Genomic DNA, 27,606 nt, shown 5'->3' with positions numbered 1-27,606 from the left:
GCACCTAAAGTGGAAGTAAACCCAAAACTAACCCAAAAGAAAAAAAAAAAAAAACACACCTACCTCCAATTCCAAAGATCAGTCTGTCCATCAGATTTCTTCCCTCGGATCCCGCATTGTCCCGGTATCCGTCTTTGGGGCAGCGCAGAGGGAGCGCCAGGTGCCGACATCTTCTCCTCTCTTCTTCGATGTTCTTCTTCCTACATCACCCGATCTAGCACTGCGCAGGCGTGAAATCGGGTGTAATAGATTGGGGAAAAAAAAAATTTTTTTGATGAAAGGGCTCCTTCTGCGCATGTAAGAGATGCTCAGGTATGCGCAGAAATTCAGCCAAGAACCGGGATGCACGACGTAGGTATCCCGAGAGGCTCTGAATTCCCATTCATTCCTGATTGCCTAGGCCATCGAGAATTAATGGGGCCACGCTGCACCCTTTTTTATTAGAAAAAAAGGGTGTTGCACTAACAAACTAACACTAACAAACAAAATGGTTTCTTTAAATAAAAGGGTTGTCTACCCTTTTATGTAAAGTGAAAACTCTGAGTTTAGGTGTCAGAGAGACAGGACCACTAGGGGGCGTATGGAGGTGGTGTGAGCCCTTAGAAGGGCCAAGGTGCAGGATCTAAGCGGTAACCAGGTTTTCTCTAGAGCCTCTGATGGTGAGGATGTTGCGCTGCTGGTTATGGCCAGGTTGCGCTCCTTGGGCAAACCAACGTGGGCAGACACAGTACCAAATCATCAGGCAGAAGGATAGTCAAGGTAAGCCAGGGTCGAGACAGGCAGCAGGCAAGGGAGGTCAGGTCACACGCCAGGGTTAATAGCCAGAGATCCAGGAGACAGACAGCAATGACACAGGGGCCACTGCCACTGCGGGCAAAGGGAACACTGGAGACACCAAAGAGCAGGAGGCACAAGAGAAGCAGGGATAACCACAGGCAGACAGGAGCAAAAGAACAGCACAGGGAAGTTGGCTGGGGACCAACAGACTGGACAACAATGGGTTAACACAGGAGCTGGACACAGGAAACACAGGATTAGGCAGCAGGGGTACAGGAACTAGTTCACAGAACTGGGGAGCTAGGCACTAGTAACACAGAATGGAGTCTGCGAGCAAGCTTAATAGCCAGGGCTGGTAAAGGGGCTACTTCCTGATTGGCCAGTGGCATGGACGGAATCGATAAAGCCTGGAAACAGAGGCACGCTCAGCATCAAAACTGCCCACATGCGCAGGAGAGAGATGCCTTTGTTTTAGTGAGGAATGGGTAAGTGTGGCATTAGGTACGCTTTAACAGTTTTTTTTTATGAGATAAAATATATATATATTAGTAATATTGTATCTCTGTAAAAATGAGATCCTAGTCACTGCTATGATAAACCTGTGCACCTGAGTATTAACTAACTAAACTAGTGGTATTAACCACTAACTGTGGTTCATTTGTGTATTCATTCATGTGTGCACTTATTTTGGTTTGTTGTTGCCAAGATGACAATATAACTTTACAAGCAGAAGCCAATTGAATTGTCCATTCTCCTTCAACAAAATTCAATTTGTTAGTGGTGGCAAGCTTCCAAATGTCTTGGTACCTATACTGAGGCTGCCATTTTGTTGACGTTTAACTATTCAAACTTGACATGAAAAGTTCAGTTGTAATTGTTCCTCTGATGTAAAGCAGAGACATATTTTTTAGAATTCTGGGCTAGTCCTGATGGTAACATATCCCACCAATTCTACACTTTTTGTGTTGTCACTTTAAGTCTTTAGCACTAAGCCACATGCAGTAAATGGACTATCAGATGTTGTTGATGGCGCCTTCTGCACTTCACTATCTTATATTCATGTGCGTGCAGTGTAACCTCTGCTTTTGTTAACCATTCAGAAAATGTATTATCTACAAACCACTGTTACAGTTTTTCCTTTGCCCTAGCTAACCACAATCAATATGTCCAGCCATCCTGACAGATTTATAGCAATCTGCAGTTCAATACGTGATCCAAGCATTTGATATGTTGATGTGCAGCACACTACAATTTTACTTTTTCTATTTTTGCAGACTATTTAAAAACAGAGCATTGTAATGTGTATAGAAACTACATTTGTCACTATTAGACTAATTCTCTTACATTGCAGTGACCCTTTTTTCCCTAGTAAGAGCTATGAACGAAATTGCAAACTGGTGCATTGGAACTGCATCCTATTGGCAACAATGTAGCCTACTCTGTCACAGACTATATTAATGGCAGATTAATACAACTCCAGGGCAGCCCAATGGGATGCTAAAACTGTACTGCATTTTGTGCTCTTCATAGTAAATCAGTTTCAGCTTTTCTTGTATTTAGGCTTTTTCCAAATTCCTGGGGGATTAAGATTACAAATCAACGGCAGCATTGTAAGAGTTGAACTACAAGCGGTATGAGCAGCATGGAGACTCAAAGGTTAGGACTCTGACCTTTGCTGAGCTAGTTCAGAATCTCAGCCAGGTTGTCCCAGGTTTGCGTGGTTTTTGTCCACGTACTCCGGTTTCCTTCCAAAAACATACCTTTAAGTTTATTTGCTTCCCAAAACTGACCTTTATATTAATGCTGCTGTGGTAAAGACATACGATTGAGGTGTGGATATTAGATTGTGAGATTTGAAGGACAGTTAGTAATATGACTGTAGACTTTGTACAGCACTGTGCAATATGTAGGAGCTATATAAATACTTGATACTAGAAAAATGGATATTGATAACTGGATAATGTGAAAAATGTATACTTTATCTAAATTTTATCCAAATTTATTTTGGACTAAGTTTAATACATTTTAGAATTAACTGGTTGTATTAGCTGTAAACCAACTGGTCTGTCCAGATTTTCTATTGCAAATTTCGAGGTGTAACAGAAAGCGGGGACTGTAAACCTTGTGGGACAAGGGATACACTGCGAGGGAGGAACAAAGAGAAGTAGAGATGCCTTCGATTTGCCTGCGATAGAGAAATGTAATTGTGTAAACTATTTCAAAATTCCTAATGTATGGTAATAGTTTAGGATTGTGTATTTAGGTATGTCTGAATATTGATGTATCCACTGTTTTCATAAATGCTGGCCAGTTCATCTTCTTGCAGAAAACGAAATTGTGTACTTGCCTACACTCCCTTAAAAATTGCTGTAGAATTAAGTCTGTAATTCAGTCAAACAAAATATTGGGGGGCTTGTGGGCTGGGATTACATTACTGGATTTTTTACATTGGTTTAAAATCTTAATTATCTGAATAAAAATGCTATGCCGGTTGTTGAGACAGAGTAAGCATGCAGAAATTAGTAAAGAGCAGGAGACATTTAACCCGCCTGTTTGGGATACAGAAAGTCAACTGATGTCTGTAGCAATGGAGATATATATAGATAAATATGCCTCCCCTATGAAAAGAACTTGGGTATAGAGAATAGAATAGAGTCGCTAAACTTTACACAGACTTTAACCTTAAAAGTTTTGGATTTAGTATAGAGGAGATGAAAGGAGTAGCCCAGTATAGTTGGCACTTCTTTCATGCCAGTAAAGATACACAGAACATGAACCATCCATCTCCCCCATCTCCATCTGCTTATTAGCTAAAGGATACACATTTAAAGAGTCTGAAGGCAAACAGGTTTTGCTTCCTCCATAGAGGACCTGTAATGCTCTGTTTAAAAACGTGTTACAAGTGAGCAATGTTAAATGATTGCATTTGTAAAAAAAATAGATTTAGCATTAAAAAAATATGTGTGTATAATATAGTAACTCACTGGCGAACAATTTGGACACATTTTTTGTTGACTTAAATTTTTAAGCTTATTTACAGTAAAATAGGCAAGCTGATTCTGAAATTGCAGTTAGTTTTCTTCTGTCACGTCAGGTGTTTTCTCTACCGCTTATATTATTGGGATTACTGGAGCGTGGATTTGTATAGGCTATTTTTACACAAAGGACAGTGTGGTCAGAGGTTGTCCGCTGATCTACGTAGTGAATAGGCAAAATTTATTTTTCTATTTTCACACGTATTTCCTTTCTTTCAGATTATGTCTGGCTCTGCTGTTTCCCATTGTAAGTGCTTGAACAACCCTGGTTCATTTTTTTATATCTGTTGCTGTTTCGCCATTCCCAGTCAAAGGGCTAACATCAGCACATTTGTAGAGCAAGCCTATTTGGCATATTTCAAAGGTAAGCTTGGTGATCAAGATAAGTCTTGGGCCCCTCATAAGGTGTGCAAACATTGTGTCGAGGCTTTACGATTGTTGACAAAGGGAACATGTGATAAGATGCCATTTGGTATACCTATGGTTTGGCGAGAGCCTTAAGATCATTTCAGATGAGACTGTTCATTTTGTATAGGGAAAACTTTAGGATATAACAAGAAAAAAAATGTAACATACAGTATCCTAGTCTTCAATCGGCTATACACCCAGTGGCTCATTCAGATGAAATCCCAGTGCCCTTTTTCGTTACACTACCCTCTCTTGAAGAACATGATTATGCAGATGAACTAGGTGACAACAATGATGAAGGGGACTGAAGAGGACTTTGTTTGTAAGGGGTTTGAGAAGGCTCAGAACTCCTAACATCAAGACTGCGTGAGAAAAACTTACTTTTCTATAGTACTTTAGAACTGACAGTGGCTTTGTGTATTGCTATAACATACCTGGTTTAATGGAGGAATTGGGAATTCCAATCTATAACTCAACTGAATGGCGACTATTCATCAATAGCTCAAAGCAGAGCTTAAAGTGTGTACTCCTTCACAGTAGCAATATATTTGGATCAGTCCCAATTGGACATTCAGTTTCTCTTTGTGAAGAATATGCAGACATAAAGAGAGACACTGAGTTGTTGCAATATCACCAACAACAATTGGGTCATCTGTTTTGACCTTAAAATAGTATACTTCCTTCTTGGGCAGCAACGGGGGTCAGCAAGTATCCCTGTTATCTGTGCATGTGGGACAGCAGAACTCATGAGAGGCATTGGGTGGAAAGAAGTTGGACTCAAAGATCTGCCTGTATACCAGGTGATCCAAACATTCTACATGAGCCACTTGTTGATAGAAAGAATATTATATTCCAGCCTTTGCACATGAAACTGGGTCTGATGAAGCAGTTCGATAAAGCTTTGCCAACTGAAGCAGACGGTTTCAAGTACCTCATTTTGGCATTTCCTAGCCTGTCATTTGAAAAAACAAAGGCCGGTGTGTTTGATGGTCCACAGATTCGTCAGCTCATCAAACATGTACATTTTATCTAGACAATGTCAGATGTCAAAAAGATTCCTTCGTTATTCAAAGCCATTGCCAAGGACATTCTTGGAAACACACAAGCAAATAATTACACAGAATTTGTCCAGAAACTCTTGGAGAGCTACAAAATGCTTGGTTGCAGTATGAGCATTAAGGTGCATTTTCTGCATAGCCATCTTTCCAACTGCCTGGAAAACCTTGGTGCAGTCAGTGATGAGCAAGGTGAACGTTTCCACCAAGATTTGAAGGTCATGGAAGGATGGTATCAGGGTAGATGGGATGTACATATGATTGCTGACTATTGTTGCAGAATACGGCGGGATAGTTATAACACTGAACATTCCAGGAAAAGCTAACACCGAACACTTCAGGAAAAGTGTAAATTTACCTTAACCGCTTACCTGAATAATTTTCAAAAGTTTTACTGTAAAAGAAATGTCATAGAGTAACAATAAATCATTTGTGACTTTTTCATTGTAACCTATATATTATAACTATTATAGCAACTGAAAGGAACATTTTATTCTATTAATTTTCTAACTTCGAAGTGATGGGGTATATGATTTGCATTTGTATGTAGATTTTTGCTTACCTCTTGCTGTATTTTGAATGTGTGTTGCACCCAGTTCCTTCCTGTACTTCTCTCTGCAGACTGCAGTCTCTTCCAAAAATAGGGTGCACTTCTCTATACTGATAGTTTAGGGATTGCTTGTTGACATCAGATAAGGAAACTAGAGGATAGGGATTTGCAACATGCTTTAGTTTGCTATTTAACTTTTAAGGTCTAGTTTTCAGGCCACAGTGTTAGTGTAAAAAGCTCACCATCAACATATTAGAAATATGCCAGAATCACTGTTTAACAAAGTAATGCAATAGTTCTTAAAGTGTATGTAAACTAAGGATGTATTGTCAAGTTTTTATTGCTGCCTGTTTCTGATAGTGATATCCCATCCCCTTATTTGTCCTGAGGATAATTGCTACCAGGAAAGTAAGGCAAAATCACTTACTGCCATTGAAACACGTGGACCTGAAAGATTCCCACCATGAATGTATGAGGGAATGTGAGATTCCCTGTTCATTAAATAGCGTTTTGATTGGAGCAAGGTGAGGGAATATCCACCAATAGGTTACCCTGTTACAACGACAGCTAACATGAAAATGTAGTTCACTTTGGAGATATTTCCCTTCATTCCCCTGCATCCTTAGCATGGAAAGTTAGGAGAAGGGAGATGGATATATATATTCACTGCTTGAAAAAATGTAGGGAACACTAAATCAACACAGTAAAAAAAACCACGTCAATTAAACTTCACTTAGGAAGGATAAGGGGTTGTGAATCAATTTTATCTGCTTTGGCGCTAATAAGAGCAACAGATTGACAGGAGGGGCAACAGCAAGTTAAACTCCAAAGATAGTTTTACCACAGAACATTTTTTTATCTTCTTATTCTTCCTGGTTGTTTTTTCATCTATTTTGCATTTGCTAGTGGCCCTGTCCCTGCTGGTATTGTACAGCTTCATGAGGCATTACATGCAGCCCATTCAGCTTGCACAGGTCTAAATCCTCCAGAATGGCACATCCATATGTGCCATTGCAAGAAGGTTTGATGTGTCTCAATATGAAGATACAAAGAGATGACACAAGGAGAACTGGACAGGGTCTTAGAAGGGCAACAATCGAGCAGCAGGACCAGTGAACAATCTGTTTCCTGAAACATTATCCAGCATGGCTAGTTTGACAGTGGGTATTGTGATGGTCTTAGCATACATATCCTTGGAGGGCTAGCTAATTTTACCCTGTTTGCTGTTAGGGTTTGGGATGAAATTCTCAGACCCATTGTCAGACCCTATGCAAGACAATACCTGCTCTTATGGGGTGAGAGTGGGGAGTTCCTGGATGGCAAAGGCATTGATGCCATTGACTGCCTCCCATGTTCCCTGTTTTTGGGACATTCTGTATCACTGCATCCAACTTTGCCAAGTAGTGGCACATACTATCCAGGGACACACTAATGCCCTAATCCAGATATGGGAGGAGATCCCCCAGGGTACCATCTACCTTTCATAGGAAGATATCCAGATGTTGTTGGAAATGCATACAGGCACAATGGAGCCTGTTGTTGTTGTGATGAAATTCACGAAAGTTTGCTCATACAATGATTTATAGATTTTTCTCTTGATTTTCAGTGTTCAACCCTCAGTGGAATAATGTTTTTGGTTTCCATTGACTGTTCTTATGTAATTTTGTTCTCAGTAAATTACTTACTGTATGTCAATAGAGATTTTTATCCTGAATATTTTGGTAATTGAGATCTGATATGTGATTTAAATTTTCCTAATCTTTAGATATATACACACACAAGCACACATGAATCTATTGCTACAAATCGTGTACAGAACCAGCATACATAAATCATGCCACACCATGGTAGATACATTTCTTTTGGGTACAGCCCTAACAAAACACAACATTTCTTTTCATCCCTTTTAACAACTGCTCTTTTTGAGATGAGCAATAGACAAAGTAATCATGGGAAAACATTATTAGTTAAAAAAGCAAGATTTTGTACTTTGCCACACGGTTGGCAATGTGCCTATTCTGTTCTATTGTAAGTCAGTTCTATTGCATTGTATTGAAAATACATTTTTTTCAAGGTAAACAGCACAATAGTAACTGTTTTCACTGATTAAAAGTTCTGCTTTCAAATGAAAAAATATTCTATATAATAAAACGCCAGCTGAAGCAGGATAATGTGATACATCATGTGCTTTTTGACAGCTGTGCGCAAATTGAAAAATGGCTTTATAGGCAAAAAGTTAATTCATCAGCCACAATGGGTACATTTTTTAGATAAATTGGTAATAGTGGTATTTCTATGATTATTACAGAACGAAACAATCAATACATGTTTTTCACCTTTTAAGAAAAACAAGATTTGCCTCATGTTTAGCTTATGCTTATGTCCAGACTTGGCAATTTACATACTGGGCCTAATTTTTTAAAATAAACCAAAACTGGAAAAGATAAACTATCCTGGGAAAACCTGGGTGATCCAGCAAATCCAGTATATATTTGGTCATAATACAAAAAAACAATTGCCAACTAAAAGCAAATTAATTTTGAAAATCAGGCCCAATATCTCAGTGACAGGTCAACTTAAAGACGTGAATATACGCCTTTGCTATGCAGAGGACTTCAGGCAAAGTAAAAGCTTATTGCAGAATGGAAAATGATAGGAATTATTTTAAATTAATTATACTAAAATTTCTACATTTTAATTTTTTTTTTTTTTTTTATGCTTTATGTGTACAGTCTTTGTTTTACAGGTAAACATTAAATCTATGGTAATGGATATTCATAAAACGTTGGTTTATCTGAAGCTTGTATTTAGACTCATTTTGCCTGACTAATACATTCCACAAAGCTTACTGATTAGGAATAAGCATCTAATAAAACTCATTCACCTACTTCTGACTCACGAAAGACTTCTAGATACAAACGGAGCTTTCTTGTTCACTTGTGTGCAGAATGGATGCTTGATTGGGGGGGGGGGGGGGGGGGGCGGGTGGTCCGAATTACTTGCAGAAAAAATCTTTTGCTGTTCTGCAACATCTTGTAACTGTTTAATGACCAAGACAAACTCTGCAGCTGTTTCTTTTTGCAAATCAAAGCACAGCCTGCTACAGAAGTTATAGAATGTCTAAGCTTTATGAAGTTTTTATTTTTTTTGCTTTGTTTATGATTAACTTACAGTGAGTTTTTTTTTACAGTAACACCACATTGCCTAATAATATGTTGAGACAAACATCTGTCCTAATTGCATTTATTAAAATAATGTACCTGTTCTGACTTACATACAGATTCAACTTAATGACAAACTGACAGTCCCTATTTTGTATGTAAACAGGGAACAACCTGTATATTACTTTCAGCTTTAGCTACTGACAGCAATGCAGAAACAGAAGAAGGACAAGTGAAAGTGCAGATGGTGTTCTTTGTTATTGTCAAGAAAATATTAATGTATCTCTAGTATATTCTGAAAGATCCTTTTGACCTTAGATATGCAAACGCGAAGTATGTAAACAAAAATATTTTTGGCCCTTTTTGTGATCTGATATTATGTGTTGGAAAGTGTTTCATAACTCTTTAATTCAAAAGTGTTTTTTAACATCCTGTACTTTGTGGCTTTGCTCTGTTCTTATCAATTTTGTTGTTCTTGCTTATTTTTAAGTAGTAGAGAACTCCAATACCCCTTATCTGCAATGAAGAAAAGGAGAGGGAGAGTTTCTTGTATCAATCTCATAGGGTAGAATTGCTGCTTCTTTAGTTGCAGTACAGTGGATGAGCACTTTAATTGTAGGAAATTTAGTGACTTACTGGTAAAAAGAGAAACAACAATGCAGCAAATACCGGTAGGCTTCAATAAGTTTCAATTTGTTTATGGGTTTGGTTAGGTTTTAATGGTGTATTAAAAAAGTGTATTTGAAGTGTGAATTTGCTGACCATATTTCAGTCCTTGGGTAACAAATGTTTTATGTAACTGGTCTGATAAGTAGAGTTCCCAATAAATAACGTATATATTGTCGATATCAGTATAAAGCTCTGTTGTTATCCCAATATGCAATTGAACACTATAAGTACTAAAGCTACGTACACACGGCAGATTTTTATCGCCCGATAATCGGCATCGGCCAATTATCGGGCGAAAATCTTCCGTGTGTACAGTCGGTGTCGTCCATCGTCCGGACGACGGACCTGCCGGATCCACGGACGATGGACGACAGCCGATCGTAATGAAAGGGAAGGGGAGAGCGCGCAGCAGGGTGCCGCTCCGTCGCTCTCCCCCCTCCCCTCTCCATAGAGCATGAATGGTGCTGTATGTACAGCATCGTTCATGCATCTTGCAGCCCCTTGTCGTTCGAAAGGATCTTGAAAGATCCTTTCCAACGACAAAAAATGCAAGTGTGTACGCAGCTTAAGAAAAGCACAAGTGTTTTTCTACATTGTATAATACCAACCCAAGCTCTATTTCACCACAAGATAGAGGTCATGAATTCCCCAACACTCCTTTTTACATCATTTTTCTGTTGCATTCCCAAACTGCAATTGCTGAAGTGGTTATAAAATTCTCACCCAACTGTCAGCTTAATAATGGTACAACAGTTCCTCTTATGGATACAGAAATTATTTCTATCAAGAATGCAGTATAAGGCTTATGAAATTTTTACTGTTTATATTCTGAGTAAGATTCTTATAGCCATGTTATTGCACAGTGGCTGGGATCTCCCTAAGAGCTACAAGAATTAATGTTATTTTAAACTGCTGACATTCAAACAAAAAATATGTTAACATTTTACAGGCTTGAACCTTAACTACTTATTTGTTTTTTATGTAAGTTGTGATGAGCAAAACATTTACACAGGTTGCAGCCATGAAACTGGTCTCAGACTTAAAGTTGACCTTAGCATTCCGCCAAAGGCTCATCTGCTGTCCCAGCCATTTCCATTGAAGCAAATGAGGGTGGTTGGGAACCATATTGTGTATGAGTTGCATCTGTGGTCGCTCTTTCAGTGAATGGTGGTTCCAGAAAGCAAAGTGACTTTTGACCTTGCAGTTGCTGTTCCTCCTCTAGAAGAGGAACTGCAGCTGCAACTGTGTGCAAATTTGTGCAAATCTGTGGCGTGATTTGCTGCTCCTGCAGACATTACAGCAATTTGCTTTGTTTCTGGGTGCAGCTAAGCATAGGGTTTTCCACCACAAGTATGATAGGGCAAAATTGTTTATTAAAGGACTATTCAAAGAAGTGTTATGTGTTAGAATTAAAAGACCCAAATTCTGTAATTTTGGAAAAGAAATCAGAACCAGCTGGTTGCAACTAGCATTTCCCAAAGACGATCAGCATTGGCAGACTTCTACTAATACCTTTGTCAAAGTTACCTGACAATTAAACCAAGAAGTTGTGTATTATCAGACTTCATCTAAAAGTTACTAGGGTGAATTAAGAGGATGTGTTTTATTTGCATACAACATAAAGACTTAAGTTCAGAAAAGGATGTATGTAGAGGTCACAAGGGTCTGTGACTTTTAAATAAGGTCATGCTTTAATAAATGAATGTAGTGATAATGTTTAGGGTAACACCGAGAGCTTGGGCTATAATTTATTAACTATGTAAAGACTGAGATACAGTTAGAACCTTTGTCTTTTAAAACCTAGCTTGAACTCACAATCATACCCATCTACAGGATATTTTTTGAATTGGAGCTATGTAGCTGGCCAATACATTTGAATAACTTACACTAGGACTTCAGTTGGGCTTTAACTCTTGGTTACAAGATAGATTTTTATCTGGTAAGCTCACAGGAAAATATCATAGTCGGTGTTGTCCTGAAAGTGACTAAAAAAAGCATAAAGTTTTGGCTGATATGCCAATTCAATTTATTTTTTTGAAGACCAAGAACCCAGTAAAATTTGCTTGAGAAAAAAGAATTATGTATTTCTATCAAGTTTTTTTCTATATATTCTACTAACAAGTTATAGGCACGTACACATATTTATAGGTTATTGATTAGTTAGAAAAAATGTGCTAACATATGAAGAAACATCACAATTTGAGATCTTCTAAACTCTGTTCTAAACACTTATCGCTCCCCTACATTGTCATCCCTCTTGCCAATTGCAGACCAATAAACTGCTTACTGCTTTTCTTAAAATGTTGTGGCTTATCACCCTGAATAAAGACCAAATTTGAGTTGTAGTAAACATTCTCACCTCTTGCTTTATTTCTCGATTTTCTCTGTTCACATGCATTTTGTGGGCATAGCCAACTGAAAACCAAATATGTGCTAGCGTGTGAAAAAGTGTTGTAAAAAAAGTTGACAAAAAAAGTTTCTTATCTTACCTTTGCTGTATATATATTGATAAAAAATAAACAATTTCTATGTTACATATATGTTTTATACAAATTACAACTGAAAAACTGGGGTTGATTACCTAAAGTTTAAGTTTTTAATCATCCAATCATGAGTTGTAATTTATTTAAATTTCTCTGGTCATTATTTGGATTTCAAAAAGCATATATCAATACTCAGTTATTTACAAATAATAAACTTCTGAAAAGAAAACTTTAAATCACTCTACTGTGCACTCATGAAAACATATATCCAAGGTTTACTAGGGAAAATAAAAAGGTAAATTCAAGCATACAAATTTTATCAACTAGAAAAAAAAGTCATTTGATGGAATGTAATTTGTATATATTGCCTTATTTTTTATGGTTAGAACTTAAACATAACTTAAACAATTTTTTTTTTATTCAGTTAAATATTAAATGCTAATAAATATTACATACTAAATTTATAGCTTGTTTGGGGGTAAATACGCTGTTAATATAGTTTAATACCACAAAAAAATTACATACAAAACAGACTAAATCGTAGGAATATTTAAAAAACATATTTTTAAAACGGGGAATCTGTCAAAAATTACCCCGATGGGAATCATTTACTGTCATTGAAATACATCAACCATGAAGATTCCCACGAACGCGTGAACTGAACGTGGGAATGTCTGATTCTCCGGTTTATAAATAGAGCCCACTGTGAGTGATGAGTTCTCCTTTCCACTACTGTATGCTTGCTTTGTACAAGGGTCATTTAGGGTATCAATCAGTAAGTAGTCTAAATTTCTTTCAATGGAAACCCAGCTCTATGAATTTATTACTAAGTTAAAGAGTTTCTACATACACAAAATATTTTTAATTTAAAAAGTTATAAGTATTAAAACTAAGCCAAAACTCAACAAAACACAGGTCAACAAAAAATGTTTCACTTGCCAAGGATTTTTCAATATATTTAGTGTATTTCAAGTCTGTTGAATCCAGAAATCACATGACTAGGGTAGATAAGATGATTCCAAGAGACATGTACTCTATGACCAGCCCCTTTCACCTTCCCCAAAATACCACACGTTTTTTCCAATCTTGGGTATAAAACTGGCCATAGCAGCCTTTTTTCTTAAAAAACATTCATTATAAAACACAATTTACAACAACCGTAATATTTTAACCACATGGCAGCACTCATTGTAAATACCATTAATATGAGTTAGAGGTCCATGAAAGGGATTACCCCAAATCTTATTTTGCATACATTCATTATCTTGCCCAGGCCCCCATCCGCACTCAACCGTCTCAGGGACAACCACACTGTATCCATTATTTACTCCAGCCCCCCATGACCACCTTAAGTCACATGGGGGCTCAGCTTACCTGGGGAAACTCCATACCTCGGATGGGATCCCCCCCCCCCTTTTCTGTTGAGGTCCCTTACCTACCCTCAACCTCCCGTCATGGACCTCCAAACTGCCTTAACTGCTATGACAATTATAATTCCCTCCACCACTCCAATCCCCTAATATAACTGCACAAGCGTACTTGTCAGTTCTCGTTTCTTGACTCCAGGGAGGACCGATGGGAGGCTTGCTCCATCTTTCTTCCAAAACTGATTCCCGCAGTTTTTCCTCCTCCCACCTCATAGCATTCCAACCCCTCCCTACACCTACAAATCTTCCTACCCCTATACACCATTGCACACCATCCCCTAATGGCTCTTTTAACCCCTTCTTTCTCCTGACCATCCCTTCTCACCCTGTCTTGCAGGCCTTTGCCCATTATGCTCTCTAGCTAAGGCTCCGGGCTCTACTTGACTAGGGTAGATAAGAGACTCCAGGAGACATGTACTCACCTGTGCTCTATGACCAGCCCCTAAAACTGGTCATAGCAGCCTTTTTTTATTCATAAAACATTCTTTGTAAAACACAATTTAAAACAACCGTAACATGTTAACCACATGGCAAAAGACATTGTAAAAACCATTAATATGAGTTAGAGGTCCATGAAAGGGATTACCCCAATTCCTTTTTTGGATACATACATTTTCTTGCCCAGGCCCCCAGCCGCACTCAACTGGCTCGGGGACAACTACACCGTGTCTAGTATTTACTGCAGCCCCCCATGATCACCTTAAGTCAAATAGGGGCTCTCCTTACCTGGGGAAACTCCATACCTTGGATGGGATTCCCCCCCTTTTCCAGTGAGGTGCCCAACCTCACCTTCGTCCTGCAGTCAGTGACCTCCAACTCACCACCAAGCGGCAAACATGATCCCTCATGTCTGCGAGCACCGCCATACCCTCCACAGCCTTCTGCAAACCTTCCTGAAGGCGCATCAACCAGAAGTGGTCCCCACAGCATTAAGATGCACTCCATCCCCACGCAAATAAAGGGCCGGGGCCCAACTCCACATGGCGTACAACCACACCCCCATTCCGCACCACAAATCTACCCACATCTCTATTCAGTTTTATGTGAGCCTTGTTGAGACGTTTAATAGGGTGTGCATGTCTCCACCCCAACCGAGCAACGATGTCCGACCACACAAGCCCCGTGCTCGGCAAGGCCACTCACAGACACAAGAAATCAAACCCTGGTCAGTTCCTTCATGAGTCTGGACCCTACATCATTGCCTCCTGCATGAATTAGAAGGACATCCAGCAGCCTGTTCCACCGAGCATATTGATCAACTTCTAGAATAACAAGGCTTCATTACATTCCAGGAAATCCTATCCAGCATACATGGGCCTCTGTTCCCAGGGAGAGAAAGAGATTTCGCCAAGGCATTAGCCACTCCAAGCATGTGCATGGCTGGCACACAAACATTTACCTTCAAACACAACAACACCAGAGGCCTCAACAGATACACCACCAGAGGGGAAGAAGCTGAGTTGTTGTTAACAGCCATTACCACCCCTAAATTGTCACAGTGGAAGTGCAACTTCCTATTTTCCAGACCACTACCCCACAACTCCAGAGCCACCACCAAGTGAATACCGTATTTTTTGCCATATAAGACGCACTTTTTCTTCCCCAAAACTGAGGGGGAAAAGTTAGTGCGTCCTATACGACAAATGTGTTAAAAAAAATAATTAAAATATTATACTCACCCGATACCCGATCCTGCGTGTGTCTCAGGCTGCAGCGTGTGTCTCTCTTCTCTCCTCTGCCAGCATCGTGTTTTCTCCTGTCTGTAAAGCAAAGCGAAAGAAGCCGGCACAGCGCCACCTGCTGTTCCCTGTCCTAACTGCCGTACAATAGAAAAAAAGCACAGAGTGATCAGAAGGGGAATTTGAATGACAGAGTGATCAGAAGGGGAGTTTGAATGACAGAGTGATCAGAAGGGGAGTTTGAATGACAGAGTGATCAGAAAGGTTATTTGAAAGGTACAGAGTGATCAGAAAGGGAATTTCAATGGCACATGAGTGATCAGAAGGGGAATACCGGTATGAATGGCACATGAGTGATCAGAAGGGGAATAATCTTTCAGAATCTTTTTTTCTAGATTTTCCTCCTTTAAAATTGGGTGCGTCTTATATTCCGGAGCGTCTTATACGGCGAAAAATACGGTAGTTCAAGCAGTGTTGGATTTGTGCAAAACCCTGCTTCTCTCTATGTCCGGGGCCATGGCTCAGGGCTCCATGCCCCGTCGAAATAAGCTCCATATCCAGTCAACCCTGCTGCATCCATAAACAGGTCGGGGGCCTGATTCCCCACCGCAGGCACCATCCAAAACGATCTCCCATTGAGTCCAAAAACATCACCCAAACCCCCAAATCCTCTCGCTGGTCCTTCGTCAACCTCACAAAATGACCCGGGGCTCTGATCCTTGCGGTTGCAGCCACAAGGCACCAACTAAACACCCTTCCCATGGGCATTATCCGACGGGCAAAGTTAAATTTTCCCAATAACACCTGCAAAGTCCACAGCTGCAATTTACAACACCCCTTCGCCCAGTGCACCGAAATTTGCAAATGCAACAACTTTTCGTCCGGCAAGCGGTATTTCATCGCCTCCGAGTAAATAACAATCCCTAACAAACATAAACAAGTAGTGGGAGCTTCAGTCTTATTTGCTGCCAATGGCACCCGAAATCGCTCCATCACAACCTGTAAGGTAGCCAAAACACCCTACACATCTCCAGATTGATGGCACCATTTGAAAACAAAAAACAATCCGGTTTACCATAAGAAAAACCGTAGATAATTTAGGGACTTTTTAAGTCAAAATTATCAATCATTCATCAAAAGAATATAAAAATACATACATACATACATACATTACATTTCATTTAAAGCTTACATAATAAAATCAATGTATAACAATAAAGAATTGTATTTAAAATCACATATTTGGGTACATCTCCTTGTGGAAACCTCTTAAAATTAGATATTTCGCAGTTTCTATATGTTTCGTGGATGCCAAGTCCACTTCATCAGGAATGGAGATTCACAGATAATCATCCAATATTAATCAAATAGTATGATATACTTTTCATGATTGAATTAAAATGTATCAACCATATTTAATTACACATAACCTTATATTCACATTGAGTGCTAGCGATCGCCTGTGTACCCCTCTTTCATAAGATACAGCCAGGACACAGCATGAAGGAGATTTAATACTAAATTAAATCACGGTAAATAGAACAAAAAATTGTCATTTAGTACAAATGGGCTCCAAAAGCTCCATTAAGCCAACAAATGATTGACTTTCTTTTAATTGAAGATTACTTTAAGTCTCAAATTGATTAATTGGTAGTGCTATCCCTGAACCACATTTCATTTTTTTGTCTTAACAATTAAGGGTGTTATCTCATTGCCCTACAATTATCTCAAATTAGGTAGTTTCTTTTAGCTCTTATCTGGGCAGCCTTGTATGTGAACAGTGTCAATTTGCTTGCCTTTGTCATTCCCACTTATAAAACTTCTACTAATCAAATTGGGCTGTTCTTTATATGCCTAGATTTAGTATGACATTCCAATACTATATACTGTAGGACTCAAATTCAAACAGCATTTATACCATGTGATAAAGATATAATTGATTAAGCCCATATCCTACATATTAAATACCTCATTAACCATAGGATTCTAATTAGACTTTATATATATATATATATATATATATATATATGTATAAATGTATATATATATATATGTACACAATATACAATTACTGACTGAGGAATTTCTGAGTTATATGCTTGCTTCTCCACCAAAAGAAATTCCCTAGAATACAACGCAAAACGCTGAATATATATATATATATATATATATATATATACATTCTTATTCCTCTTGTCCAAATCCCTGCATGCCCTATATCAAAGATATATCAGTTTAAAAATACACCACCAGTCCTAATAAAAATTCCATTTATATCATAAAAAGTCACCCAAAATAGTGTAACGTTATCCAAATAAATACGCTGTTTATATATAATTATTATATCTTTACATCATACAAAAAGCAGCCATTAGTTTACAAATATAGGTAACAATATTCCAAACAGTTATCTGCAAAGTTGGGCTTACCTAATTCAAGCAAAAAGGTGCTCCAAGATGTCAAAATGTTAGTTCACCCCCTAACCGATCCCTCTGTTATCAGATAGCGAGGAATTTCCATCAATAAAGTGATTCCAAACACACCCATTAAAAAAATTCTGTGTCCCAGCAACTTACCCAATTCAACATGAGACTTCTGAGATACCTGCAGCTGCTGCTCATTGAGACCCAGATACTCACCTCGTTTTGCCGTCCCGCTGATCTTCGTATGGCGGCGCAACACGGGGAGGAGGCGGCAACAACTTGAAAATATCCAAGTATTCCCCTTTCCAAATCTTCTCTCTCACCTCCAGCAAAAGGTGAGCACCCAACGGGCCCTCGTAGCACACGTAAATTTCTCCCCTTGCTGCGTCTGTTACCTCTTGGCCATCCGCATTACCCCCAGCTGGCCCATCTCCACCCTTAGACCCACCCCCTTGGGACCCCTGCATGCCCATCGTCCGTGACATCATCTTCCTGCGCACGCTGTTGCCAAAGGCCTCCAGAAACTCATGGAGCTTCCGCACACCTCGATCTACTCTGACCCTGAGCCTCGTCCACGCCTTCAGCCGAAATCCCAAAACTCTTCGCTACCACAGAAACTGCCACCGATCAAGGCCTCAACATCCGCACTGGAGCACCAACCACCTCGGGATCCAGGCCAGTCTCCGTTGCCCCTCTTCTTCCACGCAGGGCTCCCGCAGCACCTCGTCTGCCAGTGCGGGTATCGACTCCTGACCTGACCACGATGCTGGGCAGCCAGAAAGGAAGTGGCAGCACTCCCTCCCCTTGCCCATAGTAGAGCAAAGCAGGATCACTGGAAAAAAGTGACATGGCCTCCAAGGGAAAACATGAAAAAAGGTTCAGTGAATATCATTTACAAGCCATTGGTTGACAAAATAAAAAAATCATTCTCCCTCCACTACACATAAATTTGAGATTAATGAAGCAATTTGTTAGATCTCTGAACAAGGATGGTGACTGCTTCCAATACATTTGTAGATTTTTTCCTGGATTGAGTACTGAAAAATTAAAAGCAGGAATCCTGATGGACTCCAGATTTGGAAACTGATAAATTATTCAAATTTCACAAGTTACATGATTGATCCTGAAGCTTCTGCCTGGCACAGCTATGTCATGGTTGTCAAGAACTTCGTGGGTAACCATAAAGCACAAAAGTATTAAGAACTGGTACAAAACTTGCTCCTAAATTTTAAATATTTGGGTGCTACTATGAGCATAAAGGTATACTATCACTATAGCCATTTTACAAAAATTTCCAGAAAACCTTGGCGATTTCAGTGAGGAACAAAGGGAGAGGTTCCATCAAGATATAAAGGTGATGGAAGAAAGGTTTCAGGGCAGATGGGATAGACACATGATGGCACACTGCTGCTGGAGCCTTCAATGTGATTGTCCTGATCATCAGCATAAAAGGAAATCATATAGAGTATTTCAATGACTTCTTTGTGATTAGTTTTTTAAATAAACTAAATATAGAAAATATCGACATTAAGTATTTAAAAAAATTAATTTTGTATACGCAGGCATTACTAGTTTAATTTTTCCTAATATTGATATTTTTTATTAGTTTTCTATGAGGGTATTATTGAGGTCATTATTTCAAAAACTAGAGCCAATCTAGCAAAACAAATACCATTTTTGGAATCTGTGCATCAAGCGTAACCTAAAATGACTTTAATCTGTTTGGTAAGAAAATGTTTGTTGACTGAGTTCCCCTTTTACTATCATGATCTCTTTTAGATTATAAATCTATGTATGTATTGGATTTTGTTTTGTCATTTCAATTATCTTAAATACAGATATTTTTGTAAACATTGAAATAATTGTGTTTTCCCTTTAAATAAATTATATATATATATATATATATATATATATATATATATATATATAAAATGTTATTATTATTATTACCTTAACATGAAAAATATGAATATTTAGTCCAACCAATATTATAGTATAAACTTTGTTGTAGCTGTAAGTACACTTTGTTGTGTTTTGAAAGTTCTTCTATTATATGGAAAAATGAGAATTTCTTTTAAATAAAACTTTTATATAATTTATAGCATTTATATCAGCCCCCATTTAACTGTACAAATTAATTAGGCTATGTTTACACCAGCAATGAGGTTGTGGTGCAGTTACTGGTTCTCCATGATGATAAACAGCTGCCTTGGGGAAGATGATACAAGTAGCTACTACCTCCAGCAGCCCTGTAGTGATTCAATTGGGTGAACAGGTGAACAGTTCAGTGCAGTTCATTGCCATTCACTGTCAAATCTGCAAGTGTTGGATCTTTAAAGCCTACCTAAACTCAGATTTTTCACTTTACATAAAAGGGTAGATCCTTTTATTTAAAGTAAAAATTCTGTTTGTTTTGGGTTTTTTTAAGTACAAAACCCTTTTTTTAACAAAGGCTGTTGCCTAGGCGATCGAGAATGAATGGGAGCACATAGCATAGCATAGGAGGCTCTTGGCTGCTCCTTTTGCGTATGCCTGAACATCTCAGGCATGCACAGAAGGAGCCCTTTCACCCAAAGAGAAAAAATAGGCACTCTCTTGCATGCGCAGTGAGATCGGCAAGTTTTTTCCCAATCTATATCACCTGATCTTGCGCCGGCGACGAATGACGTAGGAAGAGGAACCCGGAAGAAGAGAAGAAGATGGCAGCGCATGGCGTGCCATCCTGAAGACGGATACTGTGATGACCCAGGACCCAATGGAAGAAACCTCCGGATGGATTGCTCTGTAGGATTGAAAGTCAGTGACATTTCTCTTTTGTTTTGGGTAGTTTTGGGTTATTTCCTCTTTAAGAATCAGCATCTTGGTGAGAGTGACCGAGCAGCAAGTTGTGTAGGATCACTTGATCCTGAGAGATGTCTGAACCTAGACATAGCTAGAATGTTCTTGTAAATGAAGTTCCTAATGTAAAATTTGATTTATTATCATTTTGAAGGAGAAAATGGTTAAATTACTGTGTTTTTTGCCATTTGTGGCCCATAGTGGAACTTTTCTTTGCTTTCTATCTTTTACACAAAAATACCGTTTTATATAGCGGTCATTGGAGACAACTCAAGATTTTAGAATTACATCACTTTTTATCTCAGTGACAATATTGCTAGGACAATTTAAAAGGGTGAATCTCCCCTCTAGAGACATAAGCAGCAAATACAACTAGATAACCTTTTTAATAATTCAACATTTTTTAAAAGTTTGGCTCTACATACATGCCTACACGTCTACAACCCCAAAAGGGAAATATCCCCAGTACCCTAAGTAATATTATTCTCGATAACATTTGAATATCTTTTCTGTTATGTGCAAGTAGGAAAAGGGGTTTGATGGGAAACTCAGTATGAAATGCAATAGTGGAAACATTTTCAATGAGCCTCTTTACATAATTAAAGTTCCAGGTTTTCACACATTTTCTTATTTATTATTTTTAATTTGCCTTTTTAAAGACAGCTGTTCACACAATTATTCAACTGACAAAAATACTATACTAACAGTCTTCACAAGGTGATTGTGCTTACCATGTGTGCCTTGTAGCACAGAACACAAGCACACATTGAGGCTGACTCACTAAAGAAAGAAAAACTATTCACCTAGCTTTGTGAACAAATTACCTAAACACAAGGCAAAACCATTGGGTATTAAAAGTAAACTCTGCGTTACTGTTTTCATTTTGCTAGGTCATTTTTTCCCACTAGTAATTCAAACCCACTAAACCCAACTAGGAAGTATAGTCAGGACTGAAAGCCCCAGAAATTAAAAGCTGGACACAGATATTAAAAAAATCCAATGAGTGCAGTTTTAAATTTGCAGTCAAGTTAAATATTACAGGTTCATTTTTGCACAATTGATGGACAGGTGATATCCTTTCTACAATAAATTACACTTACATGCCTGACCGCTGTATTCTGTCAAGCAAACACTGAGCTGCACATGCACAGCTCAACATACAATACCAGGATGGGCCGGGGAATCCCAGCATTCTCCTGGATTTCCTGACTGAATTAAGTATTATGTCGTTCTATCCTGGCCATTCACAATGGGGAAAGATTAAAACCAGGTGCAGGAGATCAAGGGACAGATGGGACATTGGGCCTGATTTATAAAAGCTCTCTAAGGCTGGAGAGAATACACTTTCATCAGGGAAGTTGGGTGATCCAAAAGACCTGGAATGGATTTCTTAAAAGCAATTTCGTGTTTGTTAGGAAATGTTTTAAATCCTGCACCAGATCCATTCCATGTTTACTGGATCACCCATCTTCACTGATGAAAGTGTATCCTCTCCAGCCTTGGAGAGCTTTAATAAATCAGGCCCAGTGCCTGACCCTTCATCTATAAAGGACCTGCCTGGTTACATTTTTTTTGTAAAAGGGTTTATCTTCACTACAACACAAAACAACCACATTTTAACTAAAACTAGTATAGGTACCTAAATTTGGTTTCAGCAGTTGAAGTTTTCAGTTCAGCAGGGTTCAGAAGAGGACAGGAAATACTTGGGACAAGTCAAGTGACCTGCATTTATTCTGCTGATTCATAATATGCAGACAAGAGAGGAAAGCAGATGACCTCTTTAGTCTGTTGTTGCTTTTCTCTGTCCACTCACAATATATTGTGTAGGAAGGTGGCCTAGTTGTGTTCCATATGAACAAAAAAGACAGGATACCCAGGTTTGCTGTGTTGAGTGGCAATATTGTGTAAACATCATGATTTCAAATCATTTGACGGGTCACATAAAAGTATTTCAATTATGTGTTAGCCTAATTGCTTAATGTTTAGCTTTTTACAAATAATCATTATCGGCAGTCATCTTGTGTCACCATACTTTAGCAGGTAATATTAGTTTGTAGTTGTAATTCTAATAGTGTAAAAGTAAAAAAATCCAGTTTAACAAAAAACTCGTCAACTTTCAATTTCAAAAATCCAGTTTAACAAATTTCGTCACTTTCAGAACATTCTAGTTTTTCACAGTGCAAGATGTTCGATTTTTAATACAAATAAATACAATTTAATAAAAATAAAATACATTTATGTTTATTATAAAAAAAAAATAAATAAATACATTTTAAAGGGCTAATCTTTTTGAAAATTATCATCTTCATCCTTATAGGATTCTATAAAATGGTAACTCCTCCAAATCTTGCAAGAAGACTCTGCAGTACAATGCTGGGAGCTTCTTTTCAGCAAGATTTGGTCTTCTCTAATACCCCAGCCTCTTGCCTAGGAGTCACAAATGTCAGCTGGGGGAAACATGAGTATACAGGTATTATGTCTTTTTTTTTCACTATAGCCAGCAAATGTTTTGGACTACTAGGCCATTTCAGGAGGTCAAGAAGGCACACTAGGCAAGAAGAAACAAGGTGTCCAAGGAAAGGTTTTTTATTTAAAAATACAGTATGATCAATGGGAAACATGACGTTGCATGTTCTCAGAGACAGATACAATATCAGGTTCTAATGATGAGGAGTAAAAAAAAAATAATATATAAATTAAATGAATAAATAACCATTATTAGAACAGGTTCAATGCATTTTTTTTTCTTGGAATGAAACTTTATAGACTAGAAAAAACTAATTTTGTTTAAAAGAAAATGTTTCTTTTAAAAAATTCACTGTGGTCATGATGAAATTAATCCAATTCATATGATAATATATTTATTTATTTAAATATATGTTTATCATGATTCATTATCCCAAGATCAATGGCCTTTGCAGCGCTGGGTCCCAGGTTTGAATCTCGGCCAGGACACTATCTGCATGGAGTTTGCAGGTTCTTCCCATATCTGTGTGAGTTTCATCCGGGTACTTGTTTCCTCCGACATTTCAAAAACATGCAGTAAATTGGCTTAGACTACATTATTGACATATGACTATGGTAGGGACATTAGATTGTGAGCCCCTTTGAGGGACAGCTAGTGACATGATTATCAACTTTGTACAACGCTGCGTAATATGATGGTGCTATATAAATACAGTGTAGTAATAATATTTTATCAAATGATTAATATATAATTAGGTATTAATCGTCTGACAAATTATGCATCATTAGTTGATATAACGTACTTTTAAACTTACTTTACTTCTTTTTTCCTGGCTCTCTGTTACTGCTTTTGCATCTAGTCCCGTGTCCCCGGGAACCCGGGAACATGTAGGACACGGGACTCCTATCAGCCAGGGACCCTCTCGAGTCCCGGGCTGATGGCTCCACCACCACCAGAAACACCCCTGAAGGGAAATCCCTCTGCTCAGCAAAGCATACAGAAGAGAGGGAGTGACCCCTTACCCCGGCGGCGTAAGAGTTAACGCTGGCGGCAGTAAATAGGAAAGGGGGCCACAACAAGAAGGATCAAGACCGGCATGCAGCTCTGGCGCCGGGGGTTGCCGACCCCTGTTGGCCGGGATTAGGCTGGATCGACCATTAAAAAACTAGGGGGCCTTAGGCTGGAAAGGACTACTCACTAGGCAGTATCTGGCCTAAAGGCCGGAGTTTGCCGACCTCTGCTATAGATGTTCAGCATTTTAGCAAGGACAAGTACCACCCTTTGAAAGACCTTACTGCTTTCAGGAATAAAAGTGTTATTGTACACCGCTGCGTAAAATGTTGGCGCTATACAAATCCTGTTTATTAATAATATTAATATTAATAAAAAAGTTAAAGTACATTTTTACGGTCAAGACCAAAAACTACACCTAACAATGACCCGGTAAAACACATTACAATGAAGTTTACCAGAGAAAACCAGAACAACAACAAACACACCAAATTTTTGACAAATGCAAATGGCATTTATTTATAAATAAGCAATTTTGTGGTGTTTGGATCATTAAACCTAAAAGAGTACTGACTGATACATAAACAGTGAGTGTGCTGAACCTGAAACCTCTGGTAATTGATATAAGGCATAAGCAAATCATTTGTATGGTTTTATTTATTTATTTATTTACAAAAGAAAAACTGTAGGAAACAAAAAGTGGACGTGTTTTTTCAAGATACCCATATTACTGTAGATGTGAAAAAAAAGATCTGATGGTAGCTATTGACAGCAATAAACCGTTTATTTTCCCCCCATTATTTTATAACATTGTTCATTAGTTCTCTGATCTATCAAACCAAAATGTCTCTTTTAAATGCTGATAGACTGACATCCCATTTTTCAATGTAAAATTCCTGTAAGAAAAACTGCTACATATCACTCTCCTGTTTGTGATTGTTTCCATTTTTGAGGACCTCAATTTGCCCGCTGGAAAATGTAAGTGCAGAAAACAAGCTACCACGCCTGGTGTCAGAGCGTTCCTTTCTCCTGAATCTCTTATGACACAGTTCTAATGCTTTCTTCCGAAAGTCTTTACAAGCAAAGTAATACAGAAAAGGGTCCACGCAGCTACTTAAACAGCTGAGCGTAAATGAAAGTTTGTAGGCATGGTAGAAGCTTTTATCAAAAAACAAGCGAACAATTGTATGTATGAGAAGAATGAAGTTATTGGGAGCAAAACAAATGATAAATATTACAAGCACAAATATGGCAAGGTTGATTGATCTCCTCTCCTGCCCGGTTCCATGTCTGTTGGATGTCTGAATCAGCTTACAAATAATACGAACATAACAAGCAATAGTGACTATGGAGGGAATTAGGAATAATATGAAAAAAAGGACGATAATGAAGGCTGCCCAGGACAGTAAGTTGGGTAGCATGTTCCACTTCAGAACATCAAAGCATGTTGTTTTATTTAGATGTTTCACTTCATAGGTTAGGTCGGTAGATTCCATTGGATAGAAGGCAGCAAGCAAAAACATCCAAATGATAATAATTGCTCCAATGGCATATCTTTTCCTCCTCCACATAGTTGATTTCATGGGATGGACAATACCCAAGTAACGTTCCAAGCTGATCAACATGATTGTCAGTATTGTGCAATACATGTTCACGTAAAACATGATAGTCACCACATTGCAAAGATCTTTCCCAAAAAACCAATCGTTCCCGTTATAGTGGTAGATTATTTGGAAAGGAAGAAGCATGGCAAGTGCAAGATCTGTGATGCTCAGGTTGATCATGAGGATTATTGAAGATGTTATTGGCTTAGAGTGAAAAATTAAAATCCATAAAGAAATAATATTGCCTGGAACACTTATTGAAACCACTAGGGAATACACAATAGGCAAGGCAATCCAGATAAGCTTATTCTCAAGCATGGCTAAGGTTTCATTGTCGGGTGAGGAATCATTAGGCAAGCTCAAGAGATTCATGTTGACTTAAGGTTAAGATCCTTTTACTGACGTTTGAAGAAAAATCCCTGCAAAAAGAAAAGAGATGTAAATTTCTAAAACCTTTAAAAAAGATTCATATAAAAAGTCTATTACTAAAATACAATAAGTATTCATTAAAACAGTAGGGAGTTTTTACTTTGCAAATTACGAAGGTGAAATTAGACGCTATGGAGGCTATGGTGAGGTTGGCCAGAAGGCACCAAAAAGCCCTCCACTAAACCAGTGTAAAACACAGAAGGTCCTCCTTAAATCAAAATGGGCCTGAGTTATTATTGTTCCCTGATACTAAAGAAGATAGACTATCATGGGGGAACCCAGGTGAACCAGCAAACCTAGAGTGGATCTGGTCCAGGTTTGAAAACATTTAGCAACTAACTGAAAATGATTTTATGAAATCCAAATACCTGTGTTCCTCCTTATTTCTCAATTGTCCCTCATTTCGAGTGGATAAATACCCCTCAATAAAAAATCTAGTCCCAAAATTTTACATCAGCTATTTTAGGAAGCTAATATAAAGTAAACTTAGACATGAAAAACTTCAAAATCATGCTTTGTATTTTCATTTTTAAGGGCCATAAAATGGTCGTGTCTTATTTGTCCTCCCTGGCTCCAAAATAGGGAGGTATGCCACAGTCTATACATAGAATAAGGTTTTATTATTAATACAGATTATTAAATTTACTTAAGTCAAAGAAATATATTTTACATTGATAGCCAGTAATGTAGTACCGGGACCTATGACACTGTAAATATTAACTTGTACATGAACTCTTGTACATTAAACCTTTCCCCAAATCAGACCATTAGAACATTCATCACTTCCCTTAAGCAGGTAATATGTGGATTTCTATATTTACATCAATCAGCAGATGGTTTTAGCCATACATAAACTACTACGCAAAACAAGATTTAAAAATTAAAAATGTACAAAAACCACACAACTGTTGTGTAAAATGACTCACCCTGCCAACTGAAGAAAATGACACCTTTAACCATTATTACTAATTAAACATGGTGTTCAGACAGATTTCCTTTTTTTTCAAGTGCATTTATAATTCAGACAGGGCCATACTACTTATATGCCTGTTCTGAGCTGTTCAGAGCATCCTTACTATAGATCTTTTGGATAATCACGGTTTTACAGATAACTGCTAGCTAAAGTGGAATCTTTAGAGTGGAAGAAAAATATCAACCAATTTTGCAGCTTGTATTTCCTTGTGAGTACACCTGATGTAGCCATATATGCCCACATTTTATAAAAAGATGTCCACAAAGAAATATGAAGGAAGTATTTTCTAATTTCTCCTTTTGCTAGATGTCTGGCCGTTATGCTGAAGCTTTGGCTTTCAGGTTTGGCTTTCTCGTTTCTGCTGTCGGTGTCCCATTGAGAATTACAGAACAAACCCAATGTTAAATTCAAACCCCACTGATTTCTGTAGAAGATAAATCTTCCACTGGAAGTTTTGAATCGATTATAACTCTGGTTGCCTTCCTACATCAACAGCTATGTTCTAGTGGACCAGAAGGGCTTGCTGATTACCAGCCTAATAAAACATGAAATCCAGATCAGTCTCTATGCGGCCTTATTTTTAAGCTACTCCAGACATAATATTGCATACATTTAAT

At 38.2% G+C, this 27,606-nt stretch overlaps 2 protein-coding genes across 5 annotated transcripts in view; both read right to left on the bottom strand.

Moving 5' to 3' along the window:
- The window catches only part of ASMTL (acetylserotonin O-methyltransferase like), an 86,497-nt gene that overhangs the window by 40,114 nt on the left and 18,777 nt on the right, over positions 1-27,606 (bottom strand). The gene's annotated exons all lie outside the window — the stretch shown is intronic.
- Positions 23,076-27,606, bottom strand: part of LOC140341793 (P2Y purinoceptor 8-like) — a 30,375-nt gene continuing 25,844 nt past the window's right edge. For all 4 annotated transcript variants that reach the window (XM_072427686.1, XM_072427696.1, XM_072427670.1 and 1 more), the window contains one exon: positions 23,076-26,006. In XM_072427686.1, coding sequence (XP_072283787.1) covers positions 24,895-25,959 — 1,065 coding nt within the window. In that variant the 5' untranslated portion in view covers positions 25,960-26,006 and the 3' untranslated portion in view covers positions 23,076-24,894. The remainder of the gene's footprint in view (positions 26,007-27,606) is intronic.

The sequence above is a fragment of the Pyxicephalus adspersus genome, chromosome 1, assembly GCF_032062135.1.
Source record: "Pyxicephalus adspersus chromosome 1, UCB_Pads_2.0, whole genome shotgun sequence".
Lineage (NCBI taxonomy): Eukaryota > Metazoa > Chordata > Amphibia > Anura > Pyxicephalidae > Pyxicephalus > Pyxicephalus adspersus.
The sequence above is the reverse complement of the archived record's forward strand: the minus strand, read 5'-3'. Positions and strand labels throughout refer to the sequence as shown.